General features: G+C 38.8%; 1 protein-coding gene across 1 annotated transcript in view; it reads left to right on the forward strand.

The window, feature by feature from the left end:
- The window catches only part of LOC110020075, a 36,510-nt gene that overhangs the window by 14,371 nt on the left and 4,844 nt on the right, over window positions 1-17,295 (forward strand). The window contains exons 2-4 of the mRNA XM_020718046.1: window positions 9,420-9,615; window positions 10,191-10,277; window positions 12,113-12,484. Coding sequence (XP_020573705.1) covers window positions 9,420-9,615; window positions 10,191-10,277; window positions 12,113-12,484 — 655 coding nt within the window. The remainder of the gene's footprint in view (window positions 1-9,419; window positions 9,616-10,190; window positions 10,278-12,112; window positions 12,485-17,295) is intronic.

Consider the following 17,295-nt stretch of genomic DNA (forward strand, 5'->3'; position numbering starts at 1 on the left):
CGAGTGGCTGCTTAGAAAGCATGACATATTTCAGCGAGAGATCAAATGTTCAAACCTTTGTTATTGTTGATTTGAATGACTTGTAACCTCAAGAAATTTCCTTGTGGGGTGATTTCCAACTCATTGATCTTATATTGAAAGAGGTGTTTCAAGAAAGGAGAATATTATTATGGGAGGAGTTTTGGCATGGTTGACATTCATTTTAATCCACTTAACAAACTTTTAAACAAGTTCCATTTTGCAAACTACTACGATGGTAATTAGCTAAAATACTCGTGCTATACTTTAGTTGCTCGACATCTGCTTGTTTTAATTTCTCTTTCCAAAGATTCTAACTTAGAGGGATGCTATTAATAGCTGCATATTACAGAGGTTTTCAGGGAATAGAAATAAGAGCCTGCATAACAGGGATGAAAAGGAATAAACTCAATATTCATCAAGAAATTTTTACAGGTAATACAAGTGCTATATATAGAGTAAAGGAGAAGATTTCAGAACCAAAAATATCTTGCAATCATTATGGGTTAGTTAGGATCCCAAATATTCTCCCTGCAGGTTTGCATATGCTGTTGTGGTCGTTCCCTGCTCCACTACCAAGAGGTTGGTTGAGAGCTATTATTGAGAATGATTTTGTAATAATCATCTTGTTCATTTCATTAACATTTTGGCTTGTATAAAGCCACACAACATTTACATATAAACTCCTAGAATTCTTCTATTTATATTTAGGAGCATACATTAGATATAAATCTCAACACTCCCCCTCAAGGTGGGAAAAGATATTCATGAAGCCCATCTTGTCACATAATGTAGTTAACTCCGCTGAGCTAAGTTTTTTAGTGAGGCAACCAACTATCTGCTCTCTAATAGCTACATGACTTAGTTGCAACAATCGGTTATTCAGCTTCTCCTTGATGATGAATCTATCAATCTCCACATGTTTGGTTCTATCGTGTTACACCGGGTTGTTGGCAATGTTGATAGCCGACTTATTGTCACACCACAACTTTATTTGAGTTCCCTGGTCCACTTTGAGTTCAACCGACAAGGCTTTCAACCACATCATCTCAGCAACTCCTAATGCAATGACCTTGTATTATGCCTCTGCTTTTGATCTTGCTACAACTGACTGTTTCTTGCTTTTCCACGAGACCAAGTTACCACCTACAAACATACAATATCCTGACGTGGATCGTCTGTCATTTGACTGTTTCTTGCTTTTCCACGAGACCAAGTTACCACCTACAAACATATATCCTCACGTGGATCGTCTCTCATTTGCACAACTTGCCCAGTCAGAAGCACAAAAGCCTTCAATGTCTACTTGCCCATTCTTCCTGAAGATCAACCCTTTTTCTGGTGCACTCTTCAAGTATCACAGGATCTGATATATTGCATCCATATGACCCTTCCTTGGATCATGCATGTAGCGGCTCACCACATCTATATCAAAAGAAATATCGGGTCGAGTGTGACACAAGTAGATCAGGCGGCCCACCAGTCTCTGGTATCTATCACGATCAACGGGTTTTCCTGCCTCTGCACTCAGCTCTACTTTCTAATCAATTTGAGAGACTGCATGTTTGCACCACTGCATACCTGTTTCTATGAGGTGATCTAGTACATACTTCTTCTGGGATAAGACAATCCCCTAAGATCCACGGACCACTTCAATCCCAATAAAGTATCTGAGTTGTCCTAGATTCTTTACCTCAATTATTCTCTAGTTTTCCCTTCAGATAAACAATCTCTATCTCATCATCACTGTGACAATTATGTCATCTACATGCACAAGTATGGTAGTGTGACCTTCATGTCGTTGAAATAACACCGTGTGGTTTGCATTAATTTGTTGATATCTCATGCCAATCATCGTCATTTTAAACTTGTCAAACCAGGCTCGGGGAGACTGCTTCAAGCCATATAGTGACTTCCTGAGCCTAACACCTTGACCACTGTCTGGGATATACTGAATTCTGATGATTTCTCCATATATATAACTCCTTCAATAGCTCCCCATGAAGAATAACATTCTTCACATCAAGTTGGTGTAACATCCATCCACCATTCACTGCCAAAGAAACTAGTGTCATTACTTTGCTCATCTTTGCTATTGGTGTAAATATTCTTCATAGTTAATGCCATATGTCTGATTGTTACCTTTTTACACAATTCAGGCTTTATACCTCTTCACTTTCCCTTCTGGAGTTTACTTCATTGTGAATATCCACTTGTATCCAATTGCTTTCTTTCCCACTAGTAGTGTTACAATCTCCCTGTTGAATTTTTATCAAGAGCCCCAAGCTCTTCATGCATTGTCGCTTTCCACTTGGGATCCTGCTTAGCTACCTACCAACACTTGGGTATAGAGACAAAGTTCAATGATACAACGAATGCTTTATGCAAATGTGAGATGTTAGAATATGAAATAAAATTAGCAATGTCAAGTTCCCACCCAAAACGATCAAGAGGATGTCCAACATTGCTGCGAGAAGTTCTCCTTAACGTTGGGGGGTTAGGAGTTGTTGGAGGAGGAACAATATCACCTACGAGTTTTGAATTAAAGGTGAATGATGTAGATGTCTCAAGAGTTGGGGAAGATCGGAACAATGAACTTTTTAGCACTGTAGACTCTGCTCCTTGAGTTTGCTTTTTTCCTTCGAGTATACACTCTTAGCTCACATTCAGCCTAAATCCCACCACTTCTAGGTTCAATCTCCTCGATTTCTACCTCCTTAGTTGATTCATCCCATATTATAGGACAATGCATTGTGCCCACTTGCACCACTCCATCATTACTAAGATTCACTCTCTCTTGCCTCATGTCTCCAGTGATTTTTGAGTCATCTAAAGGTGAATCCATCTCTAGAGTGTAATATGATTCAAACTCTCTGATTGACACATTCATACTCACAAAGAGTCTCTTCTTAATCGGGCTCCATCATACATAACCCTTCTGAGTAGCATAATACCCCATGAACACATATTTCACAGCTCTAGGGTCCAACTTCCCTACAGATGGCCTATTGTTTTTCACAAAGCATGCACATCCAATTACCTTCAATGGAATGATCTCACTATTGTCGCCTTTCAACATATGACAAGGAGACTTCTAATCTAACACTCTCAAGGGCATTCTGTTGATCAATTGAGTTGTTAAAACGGCTTGCCACCACAAGTGCTTTAAGACATTCACTGTGATCATCATACTCCTAGTTACCTTTAAAAGGTGTCTATTTTTCTTTTCTATTTTGTGTCAGTGTGTATGAACATGTAGTTTGATGTTGTATCTCTTGAGTTGACAAGTATTCCCCAAACACATTGGTGGTATACTCTGTCTCATTATCAAACCCAAACTTATGAAAGTTTTTAAAGCTGACAAGCACATAACTTTTATTTCTCATCATGTATAACTAAGCAACACGGAAAAAACAATCATTGAAGGTCACAAAATATCTGTAATCATCCATCGAAGTTGTAGAACAAGGTTCCTAGACATTTGAATGCACCAAATCATAATTATAAGAAGTCTGTTTACCAGAACTAATATAGGAGCCCTTGGTATGCTTGTCAAACTCACAAGTATCACACACAAGTTTTTGTGTATTTGCCTTTTCATACAATGATTGATACAGACGACTCAATAGGCTAAATGAAGATTGTCCCATGCGCCTGTGATGTAGCAGCAATACTTTTTCCACACTTCCCTTAGATCCTTTAGCTCCACCATTCTCAATCATGGATACCAAGGCTGAGTCCATCCCATTTCTATTCAAGTGCTAGGGTTCACACATTTTAGTTGGAAGTATAATGACACTAATGGATAATAAAATCATCGAAAATGAAAGAACATGCAAAATATTAGACAAAGTCATAAAATTAGTACACCTTACCGTCCCATTAGCAACCACAGGTTATGTTGTCTATCAGTGGCCTGAATGCTCTTCAGAATTTATATGTGAGTATAGGAAGAGAACTTACTAGCGGCATCTGTCACATGTCAAGATGCACCAGAATCTACTATCTATTCTGTTGAACTCGTGTTGGATATAGAGTCAAGCGCTTGTGTATCATGAGTAATTTTGGTTGAGTTGTCTCTAGAACTGATATGTGGGTATAGGACGATAACTTACTAACGACACTTGTCACATGTCGAGATGTACCAAAATCTACTATTCATTCTGGTGAACTTGTGTTGGATATAGAGGCAAACACATGTGTATCACGAGTACCTTTGGTTGAGTGAGCATAACTAGTAGTGGTCCTCTTGAATGACAATAAAGTGGATGCATTCCCAGTGACATCACACACTGCTCTCTGCATCCTCTTCAACATCTCCAATAACTTGTGATCCTCATCTGTAAAGACCACCATTGTCTTTCCCTTGTTCTCTATTGCCATTAGATTTATTTGATAACCCCTCTAGACGATTCATTTTCACCTGTCTTTCTCTCCTTGGGTGGCTTTGGACAAATCTTGCTTAGATGCCCCACTTCCGCACTATTGTAGCACCTGCGGGTCTCCCCTTGAGCATCCGTCATACTTGCGGTCGATGCTGCTAATTTTTTGTCGTTCTTCCTTGTTGTCACAAATTTTTCGCATGACCCAATCAAAGCTTTATCTGCTTCCCTCGCACTGCTGCATTGCTTTGTCGATCACACATAGCAAAAAGTAGATTGCACGTCTCTATTCACACCAACAACTAAAAATCCAATACAAAATTTCACAATCACTAAACCTCATCGCCTTCCCTTTTAAATATAATTTGCATAGTGTTGCCCTGCGCCAGCTAAAGCCCTTTTGCACAATCTCGTGATCAATTTCTCACACCGAAGTCTATCATACGATCTTTCTTACTCTCATCAGACACAATCTTCCTTCTCCGTCTAAATTGAGTGCTCTGCACTAGCCTTGCAAGTTCGATCTCTCTACACCGAAAACCCTGCACAGAAGCTTTAGTCTCCCCTCTCGGTGCTCCTCGTTGCTATCTCGATGCTTCCTTGTTCACGTGACCTGCCTTGCATCGAATGTCTCCACTCGTGTGCGACCCTCGCATCGAGCCGTTCTCCCTGCACTTAAGAACCCTTTGTACGACATTCATGTCAAAGTTTTGAGAAAAATAGACTAAATTCTGAATAAGGTTGATGCATTTTCCCTTTTCTTTCATTTCATTAAATAATAGTCTTATAATCTATTTTAGGTACATAATAAAGTGCATAATCTATTTTAGGTAACTTAATAATACATATTTCTTATCTAAATATTCAACTAAAAGTGAAATAAATCAAAATAAAAACATTGAAAATAATTTAAATAAGGAAGATCCTAATTATAGAAAACTCCTAATTTAGCTGCTCAATTTCCGTCGTTCCCGATTGACATCCCCCCTCAAATTGATGCTTCCTAATCAGTCAGCAATTTTGCTGCCCGCAAATTGATGATTGACATCCCCCCTCAGTTAGCTGCCCAAGAAATTTTGCTGGGACCAACAATCCTCAAGCCGTGAGTGTTAAAGCCGAAAGTTCCGAAATTGGGAATGCTGAAACCTTAGAGACGACTTCTGAACCATAACATGATTTGAGCAAAGAAAAACAAGAAATCCTTTATCCTTACCGTCCAGAAATTCGAATCATAGCCACCGGAAGGATTCGTGTCCAATTACACGATCCAGATGCTACCGATCATAGCCCACAAATAGGATCCAGTTACAGGATCTATATGCTATGGATCAAAGCCTACAAGTAGAATTCACGTCCTGATCCAAATGCTACGGATCATAGCCTACAAATAGGATTCAGTTATACGGTCCAGATGCTATCGATCATAGCCTACAAGTAAGTTCTGCGTTTTGATCCATATGCTACCGATCATATCCCACAAATAAGATCCAGTTAATCGAAATGTTATCAATCATAGTCTACAAGTAGGATCCGCATCCTGATCCAAATTCTACTGATCATAGCCCACAAGTAGGATCTGCGTCCTGTTATACGATCAAAATGCTATTGATTCTTCCTGCAACTACGAGGACGATTTGTTCCCTGATCTTCACGCAAGATGTCGAAGCCGTGAGTGCCGAAGCCGAGATTGCCCAAGTCGTGAATGCCGAAGATCTAGGGTTTGCCGAAGTCAAAGCCGTCAGTCTTGGAAGGAGTGTCGAAGCCTTTAATTCTTGAGTGCGACGAGGAAGCAAGCCGAAGCGGACGAAGCGGCAGAAGAAGCAGTCGAAGATGCCACAGAAACAACGATGACTAGTGAAGGAGATTCGAAGTGGACAGAGCCTTTTAATCTTTATCCCCGTCACTGCCAGATTCATCAAGAATTGATTTTGGGGAACCCACAAAAATTCGGTTATGAGCTTTACGAGGGTTTGGAGCCTTCTTATTCATCTTTTTCCTCATCAATACTTTTCAATAAATGTAACAAAATGAAGAGGGGCTCCACGAGAAGAAGCGAGGAGGTGGAGGGGTTGGCGCGTAGAAGAGTGCGCACTGCACCACACAATCCCATATCTCCTTCAGCAGATCGGGGTTGATGAGATAGCCAAGGTCAAATGGTCTACGGAGAGAAACAAAAGTGATATCGAAGTATGTGGCAAGAAGTTGATCGGCGACAAGCCATTTCTTGGATGAAATGGGGCTTAGGGACACCTAGTGCAGGGTCGCGGTCACCTCCGAAGCCGACCTTGATAAGGCCGCCACCATTGTCGAGCACCAACACACTGGTCATCTCTCTATCTCTCGTCGTTAGCCCAAGGGCGGCTAAATGCAATCTCATTCGTCATCTCCCTCCTTTGCTTTCACGGAGATAATTCCCTAAGCTCAGGCCATGTCAAAGGCGGGAGCCACTACGGATGGAGTTCAAACGAAGGAGAGACTCTGTCGAGACTGGCCGAGTTGAAGAGGGAGACGAAATAGAACGAAGACGACGCAGATGAAGAAATAATGAGACGACGAGCAGACGAGCGTGAATCAAGACAAAGAAATAGTTTCTCCCTTCCCGTCCCGCAAGAAGGCCGACGGGAATAGAGTCTTGACGATCCTCCAACGATTATTGGTGGTTACAACAAATATTTGGCTCTGATACCATATCAAATTTTTGAGAAAAATAGGCTGAATTCTGAATAGGCTCAATGCCTTTTCCGTTTGCTTTCATTCCATTAAATAATAATGTTGCAATCTATTTTAAGTACATAATAAAGTGTATAATCTATTTTATGTAACTTAATAATACATATTCCTAATCTAAATATTTAGCTAAAAGGAAAATAAATCATAATAAAGTCATTGAAAATAATTTAAATAAGGAAGCTCCTAATTAGCTGTCCCATTTCTGTTCTTCCTGATTGACAAGTCATGGTCGAATCGCCTGCCTACAGAGACCGAACCTCCCTGCGCGATCCTTTTTCTCACGAAATCGAGCCGCTTGATCCCAGCCAGAAGCCTCTTCCCTCTGAGCCGCGATCCTCCCGCTGCCTTCCTAACGAGCTTTGGTAGCGGTTGCTTAGCGAGGACGAAGCAAAAGAAAGGACGAACAATGCCAATCACGATCGAGGGCAGAAAATTAGGACTTTGGTATCGTATTGAGAATGATTTTGCAATAATCATCTTGTCCATTTCATTAACATATTGGCTTATATAGAGCCATACAACATTTACAAATAAACCTCTAAAATTCTTCTATTTATAATCAAAACCCTATATTAGATACAAATCTCAACAGCTATACTTTATTTGACTTTGCCTTACCACTCCAATTGTCAAGCTTACCAACCAAATATTGGAAAATTCATGCATGCGCTCTCTTTGCTTGTCCATTTTCTTGAAGAGCTCTTTATTTGTAAGATATTAAAACACATTATTTTATATGACCCATTTTACTTTTCGCATTTGTATGTAGTATGTAAGCGGCCCACTCTTATTCTATAAACTTAAAAAATGAGCTTATTATATAACAGTTTTGGCAGGAGAAGCATGACTGAAAGAAAATTTAAGGTGCTGCTGTCCCATAAACTAGGCGAGTTGCTTGCCATATGGAGTTTTTGTTTTCTATTTTTTAAAACTCACTCGATTATTGTTTGAACTCTAGTTATCTATTTTTAAATAATGAATAGTTTTGATAACTAACTATTGTTTAAAAGTGAGAAAAAACTGTGCAACTCGCCAAATTGTTGGATGAGTTTGTTCCTTTAAATCTTTTTGTTAGAAATGGCTCCTAATGTCATTTATTTATTTATTTATTTATTTTAAAAGATTGAGAAATAAAGCTCAATAAGAAATTGAAAAGTCTGAACAAGTAATGCAATTGGAATCTGCATTAGTATAATTATTTTTTAAATGGTTAAGAAAAGTGCACAAGCAGTATATTGAGTTGTTCACTTCAAAGAAAAAATACTAGCTATATAAGAACGAGTAAGAAAAGAGCAAATTCACTGAATGAGTAATTTAGTTGTCAATCTGTAAGGAAACAACTATGATATTGATGTATATTCCACTTTTTTTCACATGAACTATCCGTTTCTTTTATTAGGTATTACGTGCTTAATAAAAATAAAAACCAATAACAATGTCTGCTAGCCATTTTAAAAAAAATAATTAAAAAATAAACAACGAGCAAACTCACTCAAGAAAGAGGTGGGTTTCTCAGTTAAAAATAGCCTCATTATTGCAACAACCCAATGACCGGGCAAGTTTGTTACTTGAAAAAATGTCCAATTGGCGAGCAAATTGTCTGATCTGAGGAAGTTGCTCTTTCTTTATTTTTTTTGGCAAAACTCCTACTAAGCCGTTGGATAATAAACTTCTTTTTAAATTTTTGTTGCCATTTTTCCTTTCTTTTCTAGTTTTAACTGAAAAAATTGAGGGTTACTTCTGATGCAATAATTACAAACCTTTTGATGTTGCAAATAATATGCTTTATAGCTGTGAATTCCAAACTTTGTCAACTAAGCGGGCTCAACAAAATTATTATTCTAAGGGATCATATAATTTTGTTGTGGTGATTTACTCTCTAGGATTTGGCAGCTACAATTTCTATTCTCACATTCTAATTCAGTTCAATAGTACATTACTTAGTTTCAAAATTTTAATAAAAAGAAAGTCAGTATTGATAATAAAATATTTGCTTCTGTCTCGGGGATAATTTATAATAAAAGAATTAAGATAGTTTACGGCAGTCTGAACATGTTTGAGTAATTTCCTTGATGCCTTTAATTATCATTATCATCGCCCTCCCCAAAATAATTGTGCTTTGCTACTCTTAAGAAGTTCTCTATATCTGATGAGTTCGACAAGACTAATTGGGATGATTAGGTTTTTTATTTTTCTCAAGATAATCCTTGATCGTCTAATATTTCCTTATTAAAATGTTATAATTTTGGATATTCTTAGCTATATTTAAATCATTTTTTCTTTTTTCAGGTATGGCGCATCAACAATTTTTACTCTTCTTCAAGAAATTTCTCTGGCTGCTGAAAAAGATGTAACAATAGATTGGAGGACACTTGTTAAGGCCACTTCCACTGGAATCTCTAATGCTCAAGAATATCAAATGTTATGGCGACATTTGGCCTACAGGGTCCCCTTAGAAAAAGTTGAAGATGGGGGTGATCCATTGGTACATTTACATTTTGGAACATTTACATGCATACCGCTTGATTCTTATATATTTGCATATCTACATATATGCCGCATTACATATACTTACATTAAATTTTTTGAATGAGCTCACAGGCTCATAGAATTAACATCTTTTTCTCAAGAAAAGAAATTCATCCTAATACTACTGTAAAACCCTTTTAAGTAGAATGAAACCGAACTCTTAGATATTGAGGCGTCTTTTAGTGTAACGGTGAAATTTTGATAAAAACCTCAAAGTTAAGCATGGTAGCAATCCTAGGACGGGTGACCTCTTGGGAAGTTACACCAATAAAGCAAAACCGTTAGACCACTAGGCCAAAGAGGACAATACCTTAATGGCTTAGAGTTTGGGCTGCCACAACTCCAGTGGGATAAGTTTAGAAATTCGTTTCATCATATTTCACTGTTGCTGAAGGCTAAACCAATGTTTTATTTTTTTATTTTTCTGAATGTTATTTATATGTGAGGAGACTTAAATAACTCTCTCTTCCGCAAGTTTCTTTACTTATGTCACTGCAAGGAAATTAATTAAAATTTGAATGGTCATCGCAGTCTGATGAAAGTGATTTGGAATTCGAGTTAGAAGCTACTCCCAATCTAAGTGAAGAATTATCAACGGAGGTGGATTGTTGTGTCAAGGTATAATTATAAAATTCCATATTAAGCCCTTCATCATTATAAATTTTCTATATGTAAGTTCAAAATGCTTCGATTTTTTGCCCTTTACTGAAGCTTAGCTTGCTGTAATGCTTTGTATGTAAAATTTCTGGCTGGCATTTATCTACCTTCATCATGCCCTTGAGCTTATCCGAAAATTTCTTGCAAAAAAGATAACAGATGATTGACTTGAGGAGGTGAACAGTGATATATGTAAAGAATATTTAATTAATGGGGCAGTTACATACATAACAGACAATTCTTATGTGTTTACATTTCTCACACCCAATCTTTCAAATTTACACATAACACTCAGTCTTTAATATCACATAAAGAATAGCACTATTGACACTTTTTAAAAGTGGAATATACCTTCTCATGCATAGTTTTGAAGCACCAAAATGCTATTATTGCAAATATGAAGTTTAGGTGTGAGGTATTTAAATACATAAGGATTGTGTGCTAGGTATGTAAATTTTCCTTATTTAATTCTCTTGCCTTGTGATTGTTATTTCCCCTTAACATTATTCCTTTTCTTTTTGGCATGTAAATTGTTCCCTTTTTTGTTTGGCATGTAAACTACGGGGCCTCTTGTGTAGCAATGTAACATGTGAGTCTATGTGCTGGAAACATGCCTTTTGAGATTGTTTTATTTTCTACTTATTGTTTGTTGTAGGTGATCCCTTTAAAATACTGTGAACACAAGATATCTTACAAGTATACGCGTCGATCAAGAAATATATGGATTCAGAGCCCAAGTGTCGATCCCACGAGGATTTTTGTTAATTATCAGATAAAGCATTAGTTTACTAACCCTAAGTGTAGTTCAAAGTGATGCATATTTTGAAAATGTTTAAATACTAATTTTGCAAAAGTAAAATCTACTAAGATTGGATTCTCTAATATGAAAATAGCGCCTCTTTGAATTGGATCATGTGAATCCTCAATATTCTCCTAATGAATCTCCCAAACTTAATGTTGATAATCAGAGACAATTACCCTGTGCTCTATTCCTAGATATAAAAAGCATTGGAGTCGCATATTATAGTTAAGTTTTGCTTAATCCTACAAAGTCTTCCAGAAATCCTCATTTTTCTATGTGGCTGCAGTCTCCTAATGACGATATTCCTATTCCACTAATTGCTTGAGTATTAGCTTCTTCTTTTAACCTATGGTTAATAGTCCTACATCACTAGAGTTTTAAACTTTTCAAGTGATTAATTTGAAAGTAAATTAAGTTTGAAAAATTAACACACCAATATACAATTGAATTTCAATTATTTTTAGGAAGATCTTATTGATTGAATCAGAATCATCACACTACCAAATGAAGGAAGCACAAATTACTTAGTTCTTGAACATGTTCAAAGAAAACGAAGCAAACTTCATTGACAGAAATTGATGCTTACACAAATGAAGAAAAATCAAACCCCATATGAATCTTTTTTTGCTCTACCATGATCCTTTTTCTACAATGAAATCACACTTCAATTCACTCGCACACAGGACAAATAAATCTAACACAAAATCACACACACATGCACTCTTCCTATTGTCGTCTTTTTTGCCGTGCTTTGAGTTTTCCCAAAGCCCGAAACCTCTCCTGATTGAAGATCAAGTGAGTTTAACCATTCTGATCACTCGAACTACCAAGGACTGTCTTAAGTTGGTGGCGAGCGCAGTGACGCTTTGGTACCGGGGCACTGGATGTAGTTACGGCGGTGCTGGGTGGAGAAATATTTTGTTCTCTTTCGTCAATGTTTTTTTTTTAATTTTTAACCAATGGAAACTAATTGTGTTCTAAAAACCTTGGCTAGGTTATACTTTCATCTGGTGCAGGGGATGATTGTAGTCCAGTTGCTTTAAATGTTGAAGCTCCTTCAACTACAGACACGCCTATTGAGCAAGTTTCAGTGTTTCCATCAGATAAACATTACTTTGGTCGGTATAACCGAGCTGCACCATATGGTGCCGTTCTCAATGGCCAAAAGCAGCTATTGTCAACTGGACTTTCTAATGAAGGCTTGGATGGAAATGGCTCATTTCCTGAAAAAAAGAAGAGAAAGTTGTGGACTAAAGAGGAGGATTCAGAACTAATAGCTGCTGTTGAGAAATTTGGTGAAGGCAATTGGGCTAATATTCTAAAAGGAGATTTTAAACATGATAGAACTGCATCACAGTTATCTCAGGTATTTTTGTGCGAGCCTATTGGTTATATCTTATCTCATAATGCCTTTCAGTATTATCTCCCGGGTATCAACTGTCTACATCATACATTCATTAATTTCAACGTGGAACCCATCTTTTTTTATTGCCATCATAAAAAATCTTTTTTCTTTTGGGACGTGTGCTACAGTTGATGATTTTTTGACATTTTACTGGTTAGACAAAGAATCATGTGAAATTTATGATCTTATAATCATTGAACTTTTCAAGTATTGAATATTGTTCTTCCTTTACTACCAAGTCCTATCATCAACATTCTCATTAGACTTGTCCACGCTATCTGTGGTCTCCTCAAAACTTGAGTTTGGTAGAGATTGAGCTGGATTCATTTGCAGCTATGGGTCTTTTAGTTATTGCCATGTCCGCTGCCAAGTTAACAGCCTGATATGGTATCAAGTAAATTGCAGGTGGAATTTTTGAGGAAATGATTTGAATAATTTAGTTTTGAGAGGTATATTTTGAAAAAGGAGTTTTTATCGTCAGAATTTTGGTTCTCCTGATTCATCTTCCCATTTCCTGTTTTCTTCCATATTGATATCCATTTCATTGTTACAGCCAGATTAAGAGCTCCATTTGGCAATGACGCAGGGCTGGCCTTGGCTTGGCTGAACCGGCCCAACCAGTTCCCCCCCCCCCCCCCCCTTCCCACCTATTTCCTTTTAGGACTATATATATGTTGTGTGTGTGTTTTAGGGTTCAACTTTGCTCTTTTTGATTTCAGAGTTCAGCCATCGGGTGTCTCCTCCCTTGCTAGGGCTGTATCCAAGGCCATGCGTGTTCCGACTGTATCCTGCTTCGAGGTGGTGTTTATCTCTTCAATCCCTCGTCGCACTCCCTCTTCCCTGCTTGCCGCCAAGCTTCCCCACGCCTAACCTGCTGCCGCCAAGCTCTCCTTGTGCCTAACCTGCTGCCACTAATCATGCCCTGGGCCTAATTCACTGCCACTAGCCCTCCTGCACATCCCTTAGTGTCGCCGACCTCTCCAGGCCTTCTCCTTGCTGCCGCCAACCTCTTTGCACCTAGCCTCACTGCCGCAAGCCCCTTACAACCCCATACCTATTGCTGCCAACCTCCTCTACACCGCCCTCCGCTACCACCAAACCCTTCAAGCTGCTAGGTGCCACCGCTTCCTCCCTGCCCTCCTCCTACTTGCTGCCATAACCTCTCAAACCACCCACACACCTACTGCCAGCTCATCTTCACCCTCGCCCTAGGGTCTTGTTTGTATCATGTTATTTTATTTCCAGTTTTATGAACCCTTGTTGTGCTTCTTTCTAAATTTTAGTAATAATAATCATATTTGATTGTTTTTAGGGTTTCCTAGCATCCTCTTTTCCCTTCCACCGAAATTTTTTCTTTCTTACCTTTAACCATCCCTTCCAAACCCAAGCCCAAACCTTAATCATGTCACCACGAAGATACATGTCAGAATCTATGCTAAACGAGATACAACTGAAAATCAGTCTGCTTCAACAGTGGATCGCGGAGATTAATGATGGAACTTCAGGAGAGATTACCCTCAACCGTGATCTGAAGAGTCGAAGGGGAGACATGGACGGAGATTTGAATCCGTTTCACAGGGAAGACATCATTGACGAGGAATACCGTTCCGCTACTTTGTGATTCTGTATTAGAAGCTGCTAAGAGAGGAGCCCACATATGGAGGACACAAAGACTTCAACATCAAAGTGAATCTACCAAAATTTGATGGAGGTATGAATCCAGATAACTATCAATTGGTTGCAATCTATTGAGCGAATATTCGAATATAACGAAGTGCTAGAGGATAAAAGGGTAAATTTAACTGCCATCAAGTTGAAAAAGAGCGTCTTCTTGTTGTGGGAGAACTTGTGAAGACAGAGGAAGAGAGAAGACTGTGATAAGAGTACCAAGTGAAAAAAGATGAGGAAAGAGATGCACATAAAATACATCCTGCCTCATTACCGCCAGGACATTTTGTGAGACACCACTTGCAGCAGAGAGATTTTTCAGTGAAGGAGTTCACAGCACAATTCGACCAGTTACAGATGAAGTGTGTGTTGGTCGACCTAGAGGAACACACCGTAGTTCAACACCTGTGGGGCCTAAAGCCCGCTTTAGCAATGTCGTGCAGGTACAACCATATTGGTCGATGGTGTATGTTCAAACCTTAGCCTTGAAGGTGGAAAGAAAACCAAAATAGAGCAGACAACAATTTTCATTCAGGAACAATCTTCAATAAGGTAGTCACCTACAACTACAACGACCCACAAGGGTAGCTTTATGGGAGTTGGCAAGACATGGTAGGGAAGTGACAAGGCAAATCCAAGTGGAAAGAAGCCGAAATAGGGTAGTTCTAGTATAGTGTCTGCCAGGATGTGTTTCAGGTGCCACGACCACGGACGCATAGCTTCTAGCTATCTCACAAGCGGAATGTCTCATTCACAGATCAGAGAGTTATCGAGGAGGTGGAGGACGAGGAGACAAAGATTAGTTCAGAGGAAGAACTTTAGATCCATGGTGACTAGGGAGAGATGTTAGTCATACAGAGAGTTCTATAGTTATAGTCGGAAAATGATCAGTTATGGTTGACACAAAGTATCTTTTGCACCATGTATACGATAAAATACAATGTTTGCAATTTGATCAACAATGATAGTTGTGAAAATGTGGTGTCCACGCAGATAGTGAAGTGAAGAAATTGAGATTGGCCACGTAGAAGCATCCTCAGTCCTGTTCCCTTAGTTGTAAAGGGAAAATGAGATACGCGTGAATCAATAGTGCTTGGTTGAATTTTCAATTAAGGATCATTATAGGAGCAAGTGTGGTGTGACATGGTTCTAATGGACCTGTGCCATATTTTGTTGGAAAGGCCTTGACAGTACGACCACTAGACTCAACACGACGGTTTTAAAGATACTTACTCTTTTAAAAATGTTGGGAAACACATCGTGTGTTATCTGTTAAGGAGGCAAGAAGTGTAGGTGACACCGAGGAGGCTTCAGTTTTAAGGGCCACATTCATTCAGTCAGTTCTGGATGGTCTAGTGCCATTAGCATTAGTCGTACTAGGGGAATTGAGAATGAGAGTGAGAAATCAACACTGCTACACCCACCACTATATAATTTTCAGGATATGTAGTCTTTCTGAGGGATTACCGCTATTGAGGGACATTTAACACGCCATAGATCTCATACCAGGATCAATGTTGCCAAATTTAGACCTGTATAGTACAAGGAATTTCAGTGATAGGTAGAGGTTCTCGTCGCAAGAGCGTTGGTTAGAGAGAGTACCGGTCTGTGTGCTGTCTCCGCCCTGATGGTAGTCAAGAAGGACGGTTCATGATGAATGTGCATTGGCAGCAGGACCAACAACAAGATTACCATCAAGTATCAGTTTTCCATATCTCGCCTAGTTGACCTCTTGGATCAACTGCGTGGAGCCACCATCTTTTCCAAGTTTAACTTATGAAGTGGGTATCACCAGATCCGAATGAGGCCAGGAGACAATTAGAAGACCGTTTTCAAGACACGAGATGGGTTATGTGAGTGGACATTTATGCCCTTCAGATTGTCAAATGAACCCAACATTTTTTTGAGGTTGATGAATCAGATATTTCTGGACCACATTGGGAAATTGGTTAAATACTTTGACGACGTTCTGCTATACAATCGATCTGAGGAGGAGCACTTACAATACTTAAGGGTGGTATTCGAGATATTGCGAACAAAAAAGCTTTATGCTCATCCAAAAAAGTGCCACTTTATGACATACCAGATATTCTTTTTTTGTTTTATTGTGTCGAGTGCAAACATTCAGATGAATCATACGAAGATCGATGCCATTATGAGATGGGCCGAATCACAATCATTCACTGAGCTGAGGCGGTTTCTAGGACTAGCATTTTTTTACAAATGATTCTTCAGGAGCTTCAGTACCAGCACCACTCCTCTGACAAAGCTTTTGAAGAGATAAAATTTCTAACGGACATAGGTAGTTCAGTATAGTCTTAATGCACTTAAGGGGACGGTGACATAGACACCAGTCTTAACATTACTAGATTTCAATCAGTGGTTCGAGCTAGATTATAATACATCCTGCATGGGAATAGGAGCAGTGCCGAGCCAGGGAGGTCACTCCATTGTCTTTTTCATTGAGAAGCTGAATAATTCCAGAAGGAAATACTCGACGTACGACAAGGAGTTTTACACTATCATGAGAACTCTTGAACATTGAAGCCATTACCCACTAAAGTGTGAGTTCACGTTTTTCATGGACCATGAAGCCTTGAAATTCTTAATTAACAAGGGCAAACTGAAGGGCGTCATTTTAGTTTGTGCTAAAGCCTGAATTAAAATTTGTTTACGCCCCAATTTCAAATTAACATTACTCAAAGCTTGCATTAAAAGGTTGGTGTTTCTCTCAATGAACATAGGCTCCTTTAAAGGAAACTCTACTATGGATGCTAAACATATAAAATACAAAAAAATGATGTCATGCAGTAGTGGTGAGCTAGAAATGCTTCCAAGTGTGGTGAGTGGGTTTAAGTTTCCTGCAACTTGGATTTATTGCTTCCAACATGTATTGCTTAGACACACATACATGCCTAACTCACACATCATTATCACAGAAGTCTTAAAATTTTGTCAGAAATGAGCACACTCCTATTCCTTTGAAACGATGATAGAAAGAAAGAAGAAACACACCTGGTTCAGCCAGACATTTCAATGAATACGCTTAAACAAAAGATCCAGAACTTATGAAGCAAATCTGCAGCCGCAATCATTCAAAATTC

This window comes from Phalaenopsis equestris, unplaced genomic scaffold, assembly GCF_001263595.1.
Source record: "Phalaenopsis equestris unplaced genomic scaffold, ASM126359v1 Scaffold000090, whole genome shotgun sequence".
Classification (NCBI taxonomy): Eukaryota; Viridiplantae; Streptophyta; class Magnoliopsida; order Asparagales; family Orchidaceae; genus Phalaenopsis; species Phalaenopsis equestris.